The 15,622-nt window shown below is 37.0% G+C and overlaps 1 protein-coding gene across 17 annotated transcripts in view; it reads left to right on the forward strand.

Moving 5' to 3' along the window:
• MYT1L (myelin transcription factor 1 like) overlaps window positions 1-15,622 on the forward strand; it is a 317,185-nt gene that overhangs the window by 225,860 nt on the left and 75,703 nt on the right. For 8 of the 17 annotated variants that reach the window (XM_042033094.1, XM_042033093.1, XM_042033095.1 and 5 more), the window contains 2 exons: window positions 9,147-10,124; window positions 14,599-14,733. In XM_042033094.1, the coding sequence (XP_041889028.1) occupies window positions 9,147-10,124; window positions 14,599-14,733 (1,113 nt within the window). The remainder of the gene's footprint in view (window positions 1-9,146; window positions 10,125-14,598; window positions 14,734-15,622) is intronic. The other 9 variants (XM_042033097.1, XM_042033102.1, XM_042033104.1 and 6 more) reach the window with 3 other exon arrangements.

Consider the following 15,622-nt stretch of genomic DNA (forward strand, 5'->3'; position numbering starts at 1 on the left):
TGTCTGCAGAACTGTTCCTCTCACATGTTCTCACCCCACTCTTCTCTGTCTGCAATTACTTCTGCCCAATAACTTTTCTTTTTCCCTCTTGAAAACACCTCCACAGAGGTGTTCCTGCCATCACTGATGGGCTCGGCCTTTGCCAGCAGTGGTTCCACTGTGGAGCTGGCTGGCATTGGCTCTGCTGAACATGGAGGAAGTTGCTGACAGCTTCTCACAGAAGCCACCCCTGTAGCCCCCCCCACTACCAAAACCTTGCCATGCAAACCCAATACACATGGTGTGAACCATAGTAAACAGTTCACACTGGCCTTACTTGTTCCTTCTGGAGTGTGTTTTCCATTGATCCCAGCTTACAGATTTTCCTGCCTCTGTCTCTTCAGGCACATTAATCAATGACCACATCTATGTGAGTGAATAAAACAGACCATAGTCCACTCATTTAATGCTAAGTTCAACTGTTGCATGATTTGGATGCATATACAGCTAATCTTTTACCTTCCAAAATAGGTTCACCACATTCAAATTCCTTGGAAAATGAAAATTCCAGCACTTCTTCACTGAATCTCGGCACTGCTGGAGAGCTGCTAAGTCACTCAAAATCATGCCAGGGCCTCACTAAGGGTATAGCAGCATGAGTAATCACATTCCACTTCTTCCTTTATTGCTCTGTCCCTAATTAATTGGGACAGAACAGAATATTAGTAATAGATGGCTATAACCGAAGAGGTAAAGGATCCTTTGTATTTACTTTCTTCTTATACTATGGATTATTACTCAGCCTTCCCTGCCATGAAAACAAAGGGAATGAGACAAATGGAGATTAAAAGCTAGATGAAGGGATAAAAATAAAGGAACAAACACCTTAACTAAAAGCGTTACATTTCAGATGAAGTAAAGTCTGGCACTCGTGCACATAGATGTCTTTGTCTTTCCAGATTCCTTGGCACTGAACTCATTGAGGGGATAGAAAGAGAGTCAGGAAGAAGAAATTTCAATGATACCATATTTAGCAGTTCTCTCATCCTCTAGAATGGTAGTGATACTTGCCTCTGTCCCTTCTGCCAGTCGGGTCAGTTTGTTATCAAACCACAAACAGGCTTTCTTTGATAATCAAACACAACTATTAAAAAGTAATTAAATTTACAATGGAGACCAAACACATCCAATAAGATATAATTCTCTCCATGTAAATCATGCGGTCATAAGCATATATCCCGTCCAAAGTATCCATACTATCCCATTCACACCAGGCTTTCCTGATACATCTTTGTCTATCCACAACCTAAAGCTACTCCTTTTGGGTAGCTCCTCGTTCCTTCCTCCCTGCAGTTCCTACTGTGTCATACTAAAGATACCATTGAAATTCAGCAAGGATCAACTTGAAACTTTTGAGTAAAAGCAATAGGGATAGGATTCACCCCATCTGTTTAATTGATGACTAGTTGAGAGAAATAGTCACTTTTAGGGGATAATTCAGCCTATCTACTATAGATACCTAGGTTAGGATGAAAAATCAAATCCCAGGATGTATGGTTTTGTCCATTGCCTGTAAATGGAATCTAGATGTATAGTTCATATGGAGACATGTTCAATATGGACATCTGACACTGAGAGCTCTGAACTAAAACAAAACTAGTAAAAAGAGATGATGTATCCCTATACTAAATATTCCAATCTGTCTTCTCAGAGATTTGTGTGTCAGAAAGAAAATATTGCTTTATAAATGGAAAATGTGTTCTTCAGGCTGCATCCTTTGTAAAGAAATGAATATGGAGAGGGATGTAGGCACAGGTCACTGTCTCTGGAGCAGTCTTAGGAATAGCCCCATGAGAAGCTCCATACCAGGAGCTCTCTGAGTGGGTGTTCTGCTGTTGGTGCAGCTGGTCCTCTGCTCCCCTGCTGTCTTCTGTTGTATCCCAGTATCTGGAGAATAGCTTTGGCTTCCTCATTGCCTGCTGCCCTGCTGAGCTGTGGAAACCTTAGAGAAAGCAAGAAACTGCCAAACTCCACTGAATCATTATAAGGCTATGAGACAGAATATCTCGCCTCCCTCATATAGACATCCTGGGGAGAAAAAGTAGGATGAAATGAATACCAGTCATCAGCTAAAGACATCTCATTATCTGCCCAGACAGAAGTCAATTCAAAAACAATTAAGGGCTGCCTGAACCTGATTCACAAAGAAGTGTGGTCCAGGTGGGAGTGACTGGCTAAATTGTACTGCCCTTGCAAACCCAGCATATCCACTTCTGTTCACAGATAATCTCAGCAAGTTCCTTCTTGAACCTAAGCATATGCCTCCATACCATATATTTCAGACACTGCAAACCAAACAAGCAGGCTTCATACCAACCAGGGACCTTTCCTACTTGAAGGTAACCAAAATGTATTTTCTGCTGTCTCTGTGGTGGAGGAAAAAAAAGATAATTCCCAGAGAAATCATTGCCTTTTGACTTCAGGAAATAATGTTTGGCTGTCAGGATGAAAAGACTTGAGAAACAGAAATCAAAAGGAAAAGAAATTATTATTCCAGTTTATGCAGCACTTACACTTTTTGATGTGGAGCAATAGGCCCAGTTTTGGGCTCATCAGCACAAGTCTTGAAATATTGGAGTCCAGTGATGAACAACCAGGATGATTAAAGAACTGGACCACATGTGCAGAAACCCTGAAAAAAGCCCAGTTTGTTCACTTGAGGAAGAAAAAGCTAAGGGGGGAACTTAGACTTGTCTTCAGCTACCTGTGTGGAGAGTGGTGAGAAGATGTGTGTAGCATAAGAATAAGAGACAAGACACAAGTTGTAACAAAAAAAATCCATGTGGAAATAAGAATGAATTTCTTACCATGAGGGTGGTCAAACACTGGAATAGATTTCCCAGAGATGCTGTGGTACCTCTATCCTGGAAGAGCTTTAAAGTGGAACTGACAGAACAGGGCCCTGATAATTGCTCTAAGCTGGCACTTTTTTTGAGCAGGTGTTGGACCACATAGCCTCCTGAGGTCCCTTCCAGCCTCAACTACTGCATGATTCCATGGCAGCAGTGCACTGTTAATGGCATGTGACAATCTCTTAAGATCAAAGAAAGGCAGGCAGTATCTTGTGGTGAAATGACAAAATCTTAAACATATTGGCTTGAGTCAGAACCTAGATAACCTTTACGAAGCTCTTGCAGTCTGGCACTTGAAGCAAAATTACCTCAGTCATGATCTTGTCAGAGGAGCTGTCAGATATCCTCAGATCCTTTTCCAAAACTGTACTGATACAAGTAGCTCATAGGGATTTGGAGTGGGAAAAAATGAATGAATAACAAATGACATAAATCTTAAAAGCATGTTGCTCTGTATTTCCTGATTCTCTCTGTCTTTATATTAATAAGAATAACCCAAGTAAGAACATCCATATTCTACCAATACTCTATGTGAACATTGGTTCACATAAATAGGATACTATTCATGCAGGTGTGACATAAGCAGTGGTGTAGTAATAGGTCATACAAGTGCCATAAGCAAAAAAAAATAAAAAATATTATTTCAGGGCATTGGTTATGTAAAACACCTCTGCCTTTAGACAAGAACGCACTGATTTGTGCAGAAAACTAAATCTTCGAAATGCTTTTATACCAAAATAATTTATTAATACTCTTTTAAAAGTGTGTTTAAATGGCAAGAAGATGAATAAAAAAGTAATATCTTTATGAGTTAGTCTTCATGTGTTAGTAATCACTCCACAACAGGAAAGAAATTCAGATCTGTGAGGATCCCTTTTGGTCCTTAGGGAAAAATATTAAAAAAAAAAAAAAGGAAAAAAAATAGTACTTAATTTTTCAGTGAGCAAAACCAGATAAAACATGGAACCTATAGAAAATGAAAAGATCAAAACCTAACAGAAAAAAAAATAATTAAAAGATACTTAAGGCGGCAAATTGTCCATATTTAAAAGTCTGTATGGGCTTGCTGCACTGTAGTCCTCACTATTAGTTTACAATACTGACTCCTACTGTGATGTCCTGTGTTCTTCAGCTCAGAACTTCCTTGCCATGCTTAATGACTTCTACTCTCCATTTATTTTAGTTTGAGCATTGGTTATTAGTTGAATACTGTAATTGTAGGAAAGTCTAAACAGTAAGTCCCAGTATTATAACTATTGTAAGTAGCTGTAACAGGCTGAGGGGTAGAAGTGAAAAAAATAATTGAATATAATGGAATAGCTAGAGACAATCAATTAACTAAGTGAACAGTTACCTTTTCTTTTGACTTTCATTAAGTATATAAGGTCCATAAAGGAACCAGTTGTTATAAGAACCAAATTACTTGGGTCTTTACATATAGCACTTCCAGTGTAAAAGAACTTCATGAAATTTTGCAGAGATGAAGAAAGGATTCTTCTTGCACATGGTCAACTTCAGGGTTCAGTGCAGCCCTGAATAGGCATATTCAAATGCTTGGGCTCTAATCCAAATCCCATGTCAGTAGGACCATTTAGATTTTTAGGAGACCTTGCCTAGGTCCTTGGAGAGTTACACATGTCCTCTGTTTCTTCCATGAGGAGTCGAGAAGTTGAGAGCTCACTGAGTTTTCCACCTCTTCAGTTTCCTTACTCACAAGATTTTCCCCAAGAAGGCAATGTACAAACAATCTTCTACCTATATTATGCTGTAACTTTCTAAGGTTTACGATTCATTTGTGCCAACATTGTCTTGCTAAATATTTCTCATAGGCCAGCCGTCAGAGACTGTAATGTGGAGATGTATGCACGTACTTCACATTACAGCTTAAAAGGAGAAGAATGGTGATGCAGTAGTATCATGTGCTGAGCATTTAGGAATTGACAGTGGCAAGAACAGTGAAGTGTTTTGAAACAGGAAATGCTGCCTGGATAATGAAACCATCCATCTGGGCAGGAAGCCTGTGTGACCACATGTAGGTTCAGCTTCTTAGCCATCATGTTTTCCCATACTTGGAAGAAAGTGAGTAATTTGATAAACGGACCACAGATCTGGGAAGTCTTGTTTCTGAAGTCTGTCCTTTGGTAGGAATGTAGCTGCTATTTCTGAAGTATCATTGCCTCTCTCTGCAGAATCTCTCAGTCTAAATGCTATATATTTTCCTTTTCAAAAGAAAGGTGCTGTTTTGCATGACTCCCTACACTAAAACCAGCAAGCCATTTCTTCTGACAAACAATTGCTTAAATTTGGATGTGATAGGAACAAAAGGAGGAAACAGTCAAGGATGTAGAGGCTATAATCCTTATTCTCCCATGACTCCTGGTATGACATGGAAAGAGTCACTCAACTTCTCTGTGTCTCAATTTCCCATCTGTAAAATGGGGTTAAAATACCTACCTCACAGGGGTGTTGTGAGGCTTTTTAAAATAATGTTTGTAAAGTGCTTTGAGATCCTTGGATGAAAGGTGCAATAAGAAATCAAATTATTCACTTTTTGTTTAGTGCAATACAAGTGCACTTCTGTTGAAATGGCTAAAGGCTTCCAGCTCTTTATAGCTGTTCTACGCTACTCCACTATAATTTCCTTCTGCCACTTGTTATATCTGCTGAGACTTAAAAAGAACAACTTTACCACCAAGAATATCTAAATTGTCATGGTATTATGCTGATGAGGGCTAGAAAAATCTGATATTCTTTTAAAACTGTGTATTCTTTGTCCGTGCAACCCTAAAGTTAACATAAAAGGATGTATTATAACTTTGTGCATTCTTCACCAACACTGGCTAGCTGCCGTCTTTGTGAGACAAACTCAGTCTCTTCACAAAATAAAAACCTTCAGTTGGCATCACTGGTTCCAAAACTTATGCAAGAGGTAGAGTAAGTCTCTAGGTTTTGCAGTCATTTAACAGACAGCCATTAAACAGCACAGTCTAAAGGTAGTTACTGCACTAAAGATCAAATCTAAGGAATCACAGAAATGTGAAATGAAAGCAAGATTAAATTTTACAGAGCTGAATCAAAGAAGAGGCGTAAAGTTCACATAGAGCTGCTAGTGTAGCATACTTCCTAGAAGACCCTTGACTAATATACAAACTGATTCAGTATTTAAAATTCCATATTGATAAACAGATGATACAGGTGCCTCACCAGAGCAAGTTTAGAATCCAACTGTTACTGAGGAGATGACATGGCATATATAAATATCCTTCTCATTAAAATTAACTGCTGCATGGATATAAGAGACGTGAGTAAAATAGTTGTTAAAGAAAAAAGATGCAAAAAAAGGCCAAAAATTAAAATACAGGAAATTAATCTTAATTTAAATATTTTGCTTTCCTGCCTGTCTTATCTGGGATTATTGCTTTACACTTTCTTCTCTTCCACTACCTTTTTCTTCTTCATTTTATGACTGAATGGATGGGAGACCAGAAAAGGATGTAGCCAAGCAAATAGAATAAAAAATACTGTAGTTACAGCTTTCACCCAGCTTCCCTACTCAAAAGGAATTTAGATGTCTCCTCTCATATAGTACATGATTCATATTTTGACTTTTCACTTGTGGAGGCAAGGTATAACATATTCCTCCCCTTGGTGATCATTTACAAACACAATCCCCCTTTGTAAGAAACAATCCCTGAAACTTTTCACATTTCAAATGTTGGCGTAGAATAGTCACTGTGTACCTGAGCAGTTCTCAGGATGACTTGAGAAAACATTTTTTTTTCTACTTTGTATTTCCATATCGTATTACAGGTAGATTTGGACTGATTTCACCAGTGTTTGTTGATACCTCACCCTAAACTTGAAGGTACTGGCAATTTTGGAGCTATAGCTCATTGCTTCTTTAATTACTTTGATGTTCCTTTGCTGCATCTGACTGCCCATCAGTGTAGTTACAAGAAGCGCCCCACAAAAACCTCAGTTTCTACTGAGCAATCTCCTTGGCATCAGGTTTTATCCTTAATATTTAAATTAATGTGGGACTCATTTGTACATTTTACTTTAGAAAATTATTAGTAGTGTATTTGCTTTTCAAATAGCACAAACTAATTATCCAGTAATTCTTCATTACCTTCTTCTATGCAGTTATTCAAGATGGACATTTTTCAAATAGGAAGTGGAAGTGTCAATCCTTACTTCTACACTGAAAATCTGGTACTCTCATACCCTTAATTTTTGTGGCACCTGAAACATAAATGTGAATTATGATGAGCTTGAAAAACATAGCAACTAAAATAAAACCACCTTTTATGATAAACAGATAACCCACTACTGACTTGAAATACCTTGTGATGTAAAAATACCATACAGTCTTCCTTATTAATTTTCTTTCCTCTATATTCAAGCAGATAATATGTAAGATATAATATTTTACAATATTTTACCATTAGAGCATTTTTTTTTCTAGATAGCCTAGTCATCAACCAGTTCTGCTGCTTAACTACAGCCTACTATCATCCCAGGATCCCTAACCACTGTGTAGAAGAAATACTATCTTGTGGCTGAAATATCAATTATTGTGCTGTTGAGCTTTGTATTGACAACTGATTTATTATTTTGTCTACTGACATAAAAATTATTTTTATCAAACACTATTTCCTATTACCAAAATATTAGTGTACAAGCCACCTACTACCTGAAATTTCCCACTTTGGTTTGTTTAACCCAAAACATGAGTCACACTTTAGAAATTGCTACGTGTTCAGGTGTACTAGTGTTGAAAATACATCTAAGCTGAAAAGATGCTATCAGAAGTTGATGAACTAACTCTTGAGCAGGTGTTAATTATCCTAGCTCTACTGGTTTCTTTCAGTTTGCACCAGCTGAAAAACTGAAAACCTAGCATGTCGCTGTAATGACAGATCTAGGAACTTTCTTTTCCAGTGATGCAAAATGTCAAAATATAGCTTGGGTAGCCGATTATCAAAATATACATTATGCAACGTTCATTACTCGGTAATGAAGAATGTGTGTTTAAAGACTGGGTCTAGGAATGACGTAACTTCTGAGTGAACATGAGATACCAGAAGATGCTCTCTGGATGATATTCATCTGACTGAGTATGGGTATCTTTAAGGTGGGCATCAAGTCTGAGTCCCTTTGTTGTCAATGAAGAGAAACAGGCACTTCTTAGTGGTTATTAGTTTTATTCTCAAGAAGATACCTTAACCAGATCAGGTGGGCTGTGTCCATAAAGTGTCTGCTTCTCTTGCTGACTGAGGATGGAACCATGGAATAGTCTACTCAGATGTAGATGCCTGCCTTGCTCATGTCTAAAGTTAGGTGAGATGAATCTCCCCCTTAGGGCCTCACATTGGCTCCTACTTATTAAGCTCTCCCTCTGTTATTCGACAGTTACTAGAACAAAGCTGAGTAAAATGTGGTAACTCTGCACCATTTTGTTACAGTGCACAGAACAGCAAATAAAAGCCCTATCATACATATATGACCATAAAATTTGGGCTAGCATATTTACTTCAAATTATATTGCGCATATAATTCCTTCTATCTTCCTTTCATGTAACAACTCTTTTAAAATTCTTAACTTCTCCACAGTTGAACTGAGAGATTTTGATTTTACTGATGGATCCACTAAGTAAAATGCCATTTTAATCTTCGTGTGCAGTTATCGGTCAACTAGTGTTAATGGTGTGTATGGTGTTAAAAAAGTGACATTTTCCTTCTTGGAGTATACTCTTTCTCTTTTGCTGAATGGCATTCATCAGTAAGAGAATAAATCTAGTAGTACTCACTCCTTTGCCATCTACTGTATTTACAGGAAATACGGGAGTGAGGAAACTTGGAAACATAGACAATTATGTCAGCTGAATAATGTGATTGTAATAAATCCCATAAAACTGTGAATATAGAAGTGAAAGGAGAAACATAAGTATTTATGCCGTAACATTTAGCAGTAGTAGTAATTAGCATTTTGATTGCCTTTTTCTTATCAGTTCTGTGAAAGAAATTCATGTGAATAGCAAATAAACAAAAAAAGCCCTGTGGACTAAAGAGAATTCCGTTCAAATGGGTCAGCCATAGTGTTCTAGAATTGCTGTATGATTAACAATATTTGACATGCAGTTTGTTTTCTGTCCGTGCAATTGCAACAACAGTTCCAATTGTAGCCACTATTTTCTTTTCTTTTCCTTTTTCTTTCTTTCTTTGTTTCTTTCTTTGTTTCTGTTTTTTATGCAGAAGACCATCAAATGAATTGTCACAATACTCGAATAATGCAAGACACAGAAAAAGACGATAACAATAATGATGAGTATGATAATTACGATGAACTGGTGGCCAAGTCATTGTTAAATCTTGGCAAAATTGCAGAGGATGCAGCATACAGAGCCAGGACAGAATCAGAAATGAACAGCAATACATCTAATAGTCTGGAAGATGATAGTGACAAAAATGAAAATATCGGTCGGAAAAGTGAGCTGAGTTTAGATTTAGACAGTGATGTTGTTAGGGAAACAGTGGACTCCCTTAAATTATTAGCACAAGGACATGGTGTAGTGCTTTCAGAAAATATTAATGACAGAAATTATGCAGACAATACTTCACAGCAAGACAATAGGAATATGAACTTTGTAATGCTAGGGAAGCCTGTGAACAATGGACTTACAGAAAAAATAGTGGAGGAGAGTGATGAAGAGGTGTGTCTCAGCAGTTTGGAGTGCTTAAGGAACCAGTGTTTTGATCTGGCTAGGAAACTCAGTGAGACAAACCCACAGGAAAGAAATCAACAGCAAAACATGAACACTCGTCAGCATGTCAGGCAAGAAGATGACTTCCAAGGAAGAACACCAGACCGGAATTACTCTGATATGATGAACCTAATGAGGCTTGAAGAACAGTTGAGCCCCAGATCTAGGACTTTTTCTAGCTGTGCCAAGGAGGATGGTTGTCATGAAAGAGACGATGATACCACCTCTATTACTTCAGATAGGTCTGAAGAAGTGTTTGATATGACAAAAGGTAACTTAACCCTGCTTGAGAAAGCAATTGCTTTGGAAACTGAGAGAGCAAAAGCCATGAGAGAAAAAATGGCAGTGGAAGCTGGAAGGAGGGATAATATGAGATCATTTGAGGAACAGTCTCCAAGACACCTTTCTGGAGATGACAGGAAGCCTAAACCAAGTGACGGCCATGTCAAAAAGCCATATTATGGTAAAGGTAATATTTCTATATACCGTATGTTATGTCATGAGAAAGTGTGAGCTAACATGTTAAGTTTTGCATAGATTTCTGAAATGAAGTTATTAATTCCACATAATGGGAACTTTATTAAAATTGTAGTATGACATGACTGTAAAATAGCATCATGCTATGATTATAAAATAAAAGAATTCATTCTGCAGTGTTAGAAATATGTACAGTATATCATTGGCTAAATTAAAAAAGTAACTTTTCAGGGAAACAAAACAAGAGATCATGTTGAAAGAGGCAAAGATTTTTCTCAAGGTTTTAATATATTTTATAATAATAATTAAGAAAGAGAATTGTGTTGCAAACTATATTGAAGGGGGGGTTTATGTGGCAGATAGTCAATCAGCTATGAAGTGCATATATTACAGATTGGATTGGGTAGGTGGCATCGTGACTTATAAAATTATCATCAAATGACAGTTATTGATGAAGCCTCTCCCATCTAAAATGTAGAATTGCCTGATAGAAATTGAACAGTATCAAAATGACCGATAACATAAGATAGGGGCAGTGACTGCACATTAATTATCTTAAGATAGTAAGGTAATGGAAACCATTTGCTATGCAAGGCATGGTGTGGCCTGGGCTGAGATCAATAGCAATTTCTTTCTTATGTGCATTCCACTTCACTGGTTTCATTCCATTGTGGAAACAGTTAAGGTGCTGCCTTGACCATAATTCAATACAAGAGAAACAAAAAAACCACCCAATAAAAACAAAAACAAACAAAAAAATCCCCAACAGACTAAAGGTTACCTTTTGAATGCCTTTTGATTTGCAGGATTATCATGGTGATGGTGTGTTTATATTATGACACCCCTCTTTAATGTGTTTACATCTGTACATGTAGGGCCGTGTTGTATTAAGTGTTCAATACCTCCTGAGATTCACTGAACACCCCTGATTCCCATTGACTTTAGTGGAAGTTGAGGACGTGGTATTACTTGGGAGATGCTAAACAGGGACTAGGTTTATCTTATATTTGTTGTACAAATATTTGCTTTGCTTTCTACAATTGAGATGGTGGGCATTTTTCTCTTTTTTATAAATCCCTGCTTTGGAAAAGTAATCTGCCTGTGACATTCGTAAAGGCAGACAACATCTTGATCCCAGAAAGTTTTGATCATTTCTCACAAGCCTTAAACAAAAGTAATGATCAGTTTTTTAGAAATGCATGTAAATTACTGATGTCAAACATTGCTGCAATGTATTTTAGTGAAGTTTTGTTTGTTCTAACCACAAGTAAATGGTCCAGTGTATGCTGCAGTAACTTTGGGTATTTGGGGAAGACAACTTTATTTAGTTAGTGTATTACTGCATAGCCATGTGGATGTTGTGCTAAATGTTGTTCACATATAACCTATCATTGATGCATTTCCCTTTGAGTATATGTCTCTAAAAAACACAGAAAACATGGCAAACCAAAATTAATTTTTGAAGAGTTTTTTAATTCTGGTATTGTCCAGCCTTTCCAGTCTATATATGGCTGGGTAAACATTTTTGCATATAGACCTGCTGTCTCCAAAAAGCCTATATAATTTCTGACAGTGAGAAATGTATAGATGTCCTGTTTTAGCAAATTCCATAGCTTCTTTGAACCATCCTATTTCTTGGGAGCTGCAGGCTGAATTGATAATATGTCCAAGGCTCAGCCAGGGACTAAATATTCTGGGAGTTCGGACCATGAAACTTTGTGGAGTGGATCATTCTTCCCCTTTTTAATTAAAAAAAAAAAAAATCCCTTATTTAAAAAAAATGTGGGAAGCATTCTGGTAGTTGTTGAGAGAGGAAGCTTTAAGTAAAATAATTGCCTATATCATTTGTTCTCCAGTGACACGTTATCTTCCAAATACTCCTGGAAGAGATACCTACAGAAGTGTATGATATGGTTAAGTGGAAGCTTTTTGGGTACACAGGTTTGCGGTGAGAACTACTTCTTGGCTTCAAAGATCACTGAAACAACCATTAAGGGACCACTAACCATTTTCCCCCTGCTATTTTAAGCTTTCTAAACGGACTTTCTTCTGAAATTTATGCATTTTAAAACCTTTTGAAGTCCTTTGACAACCTTCACTCAGGAAATACTTCCATTATGGCAAGGAGTGAGAAAAGGTTACAGAGTTCAGTAGAACTGCAATATTTCTCCCAAATAGCAGAAGAGGATTTACAAAACAGTATCCAGTGTTTTGTATAAAGTTGTGAAAGTTTACTCAAATGTCTTCCATTAAAAGCAATGGGAAATTGTGCAAGTGCAATTTTATGCAAGTTTTGAAATCATTAAGAGTAGTATACAGCATCTTTTCTGACTCATTAGACCATAAAGGCTCTTAAGGATCTGATATGTGCTATAACTTTATCATGTAGACTTGAATACAGAGGAGGATTTGCTTGACACTCTAGGATGCAAGTGTCTAGATCCTCAGCTGCTCTAAATTACAATACCTTCACTGACTTTGGTGGAGTTCTAACAATGTCGAGTAGCTAAAGTTCCTCTAGTTTAAAGTCTCTAAAAAGCCATTATGGTCTATTAATCATCTACATTTTTTGCAGTCCTTGAATATTGTTATATTTACATAATTTATACTTCATTTACATTATCTATTCACTTATCTAATACTTTCACACATCCCAAAGTACTTGACTTGATGAGTTGCTTACAGTTGTGTATGTATGTAGCTGTGGGCTTGCTGTTCTAGTGGTCTCAGCACAGGCCTATCTGGCAGGAATTCAAATCCCTCCTCTGACATTTGCTCCTTCTGTGGCCTTGGGTTTAACTTCTTGATCTCTTTCTTCAATTTCCTGATGTATGAGATTATGGTCTTTCCAGGAGTGTTGTGATAACTGTATAGCACATTGGAGATAGATTTATATGTTTATTTGTTATTAAAGAGCATGGAACAAAGAACTGTGTTCTACAGTCAACATGCAAGTTAAGTAAAATAAAACTTTCATAATTAGGGATTCCATTTGCAAAATACAAGGTTTAAGTATGATATTAAATTTTAAGAATGGATTTAAGACATGGAGAGTCATTACAATGAGCTAAAGATTTTCTCTAAAATGAAGCTGGTTTGGATGAACTTGAAAAATAAAAGTATATATAAAATCTACCAGAGGGAAATCAGGGAAAGATAAGTCCACAACAGAATGTGATCTCTGGATTATATTGATTCACGATGAAAAGAATGGGTTGTACGTGAAGTTCTTCAAGTACTGAAATTTCCACCTATTGTACTGAGGGTTCTGTTTGTTGAAGCTGGGATGGAATTTAATGTAAAAAAAGGCTTACTGTAAAATAAGTAGCAAAATCTTATTTTCTGGAGATGAAAGCATAAATACTGAAGCAGAGAAATTACAAGAGCAACATAAAATTATTAAATGAGGATAGTTCAGATTGGGTATTGAAAGGAATGATAGACTAAAAAATATGTTGGTAATCTTGAGCCAAAATTGTAGCAGTTCGAGTATCCTGAATTTTATCCCTTTAATACTAATATGAAAATCAGCAATAATGTCCAAAACATGGCAATTGTGGTCAAGATGATAAGATGTAATTTGTATCATGTGCTTGGCTGGAAGGATAGGGATGTTACTTTACAGATGTTCTGTTAAAGGAAGTAGCTGATGGAGTTACGTGAGAAAGTTCTAAATCAGAATTAATCTTACCAGTATTCCACTACATTATTGGCAGAAAACTTTATTTTGTGGAAAAAATGTCTAGTTAGACTTTTCTTTGATTTGTAGTCAGAAGATCCAACAACATTCTAAAAGGTCATTAACCTTTCAAGCATATGAATATTCAAATGTTTCATATGCATGCTGGTAATGGCCCAGATTTACAGAGCAAGCGATGCTTTCAGTAATTCTGATTACAATGTTTACTCCACCATAATTTATTGAAGAGAAAGGAATATTTATGTAATTTCACCACTTCATAAAGAATTTAAAGAAAACAAGAGTAATTTCTTCATTGAGCCTTGGAAAAGGGATTTATTTGTGCTGAATTGTGGAATGCTTATGCTGAAGAGCTGGGTTTGCTACTCTCAGGACATTGAACTGCTATGACAGTATATTTGCAGACCTTAATACATGAGGCAAATAAGAATGTAAAGAAGGGAAACTCCAACTAAACAGTTTCCAAATGACCTCGCACCCTTGAGCTAATGCTTGCCAGCAGAACATTGATTGTCAATGCTACGGCTTTGCTATAAAAAGGTCATTTTCCAATCACTGTGAATGGACATTGCCATGATCATGGGAGCCTGAAGTCTGAGAAGAAGATAACAGGATAAAAGTGACAGAACTGTGATAAGAAGTAGAAGGGGTTTTTTTCCAGTTTTCATAATAACATTTACCAAAGAGTAAATGACATGATTAAATGAACCTTCTTAAAGAAATGTGAAAAGACTCATTCACTTGACACATTTGTTGTAAATTATAGATCCCTCAAGAACAGAAAAGAAAGAGAGCAAATGTCCTACCCCTGGGTGTGATGGAACTGGCCATGTAACGGGGCTTTACCCCCATCACCGCAGTTTGTCAGGATGCCCACACAAAGATAGGGTCCCTCCAGAAAGTAAGTTCACATTCTTTCATGGAAACTGGGGATAAAACTACAAAAACTTTTCTAGCATGCTTTTTAAACCTTTTATTTAAAAAGTTAATTTCATTTTTCAGTATGGTTTGTCTCAACTTAGTCAACTGTTCTGTGTTATAATTTTTCCTTTATTCCATCATTTCCATTCTCTACTAACTTTACACTAAAAGTACAACTTTTAAAGCTGTATTCTTTGATTTTGAGAACCTAGGTTATTTTTAAATAGACATATTCAGTCAACAGAGAAAAAGGTTTCCAGAAGATGTGCACTGCTTTTGCTTCTGCGTGCTAATGTCACATCAACTGTCCTTACTGTCTTGTACAGGAATAATTATTCCTGAAAAACTTGCAACCCCTTTCCTTTGTTATTGTTGTGTCTGAAACATAATTTATATCAAACTAGTACGTATTATAAAAAATAATAATTTGGCTGTTTACTTAGTTACAGAACTCAAGATTTTGAGCAAACATCCCCTTCAGTCACATGGGTGGAACTTCCTGCCATGTCAGAGAATTCTCTGCATAGGAGGTTCACCCATTTGAGCTCATGGACACCCACCTGCAGGCAGAGGGCTTCGTTTCTGGAAGTCCCCTCCTTGGCTGGTGAAATCAGCGTAGTTCTGCTGAAGCTAATTACTCTGTGCTGGTTTTCATCAGGAAGTGTCTAGCTAAGATCCAATTCTCTTTCACACCAGTTTTAAAATGGAGTTATGGATTCCATTCCATATGGACCTAAAATCCTCACTGTCCATCAGCACTTACAGACTTAACGTTGATGAATTTGCAACAGCCTTAAGGAAATGTTTCAAAGACAGTCAGAACTAAAATGGTCCCCAGTTTCCAAAGGAAAGTAGATTCTGATGGACAG

The sequence above is a fragment of the Corvus kubaryi genome, unplaced genomic scaffold (assembly GCF_017639235.1).
Source record: "Corvus kubaryi isolate FWS band 111438036 unplaced genomic scaffold, C.kubaryi_AGA036_p1.0 37354, whole genome shotgun sequence".
Lineage (NCBI taxonomy): Eukaryota > Metazoa > Chordata > Aves > Passeriformes > Corvidae > Corvus > Corvus kubaryi.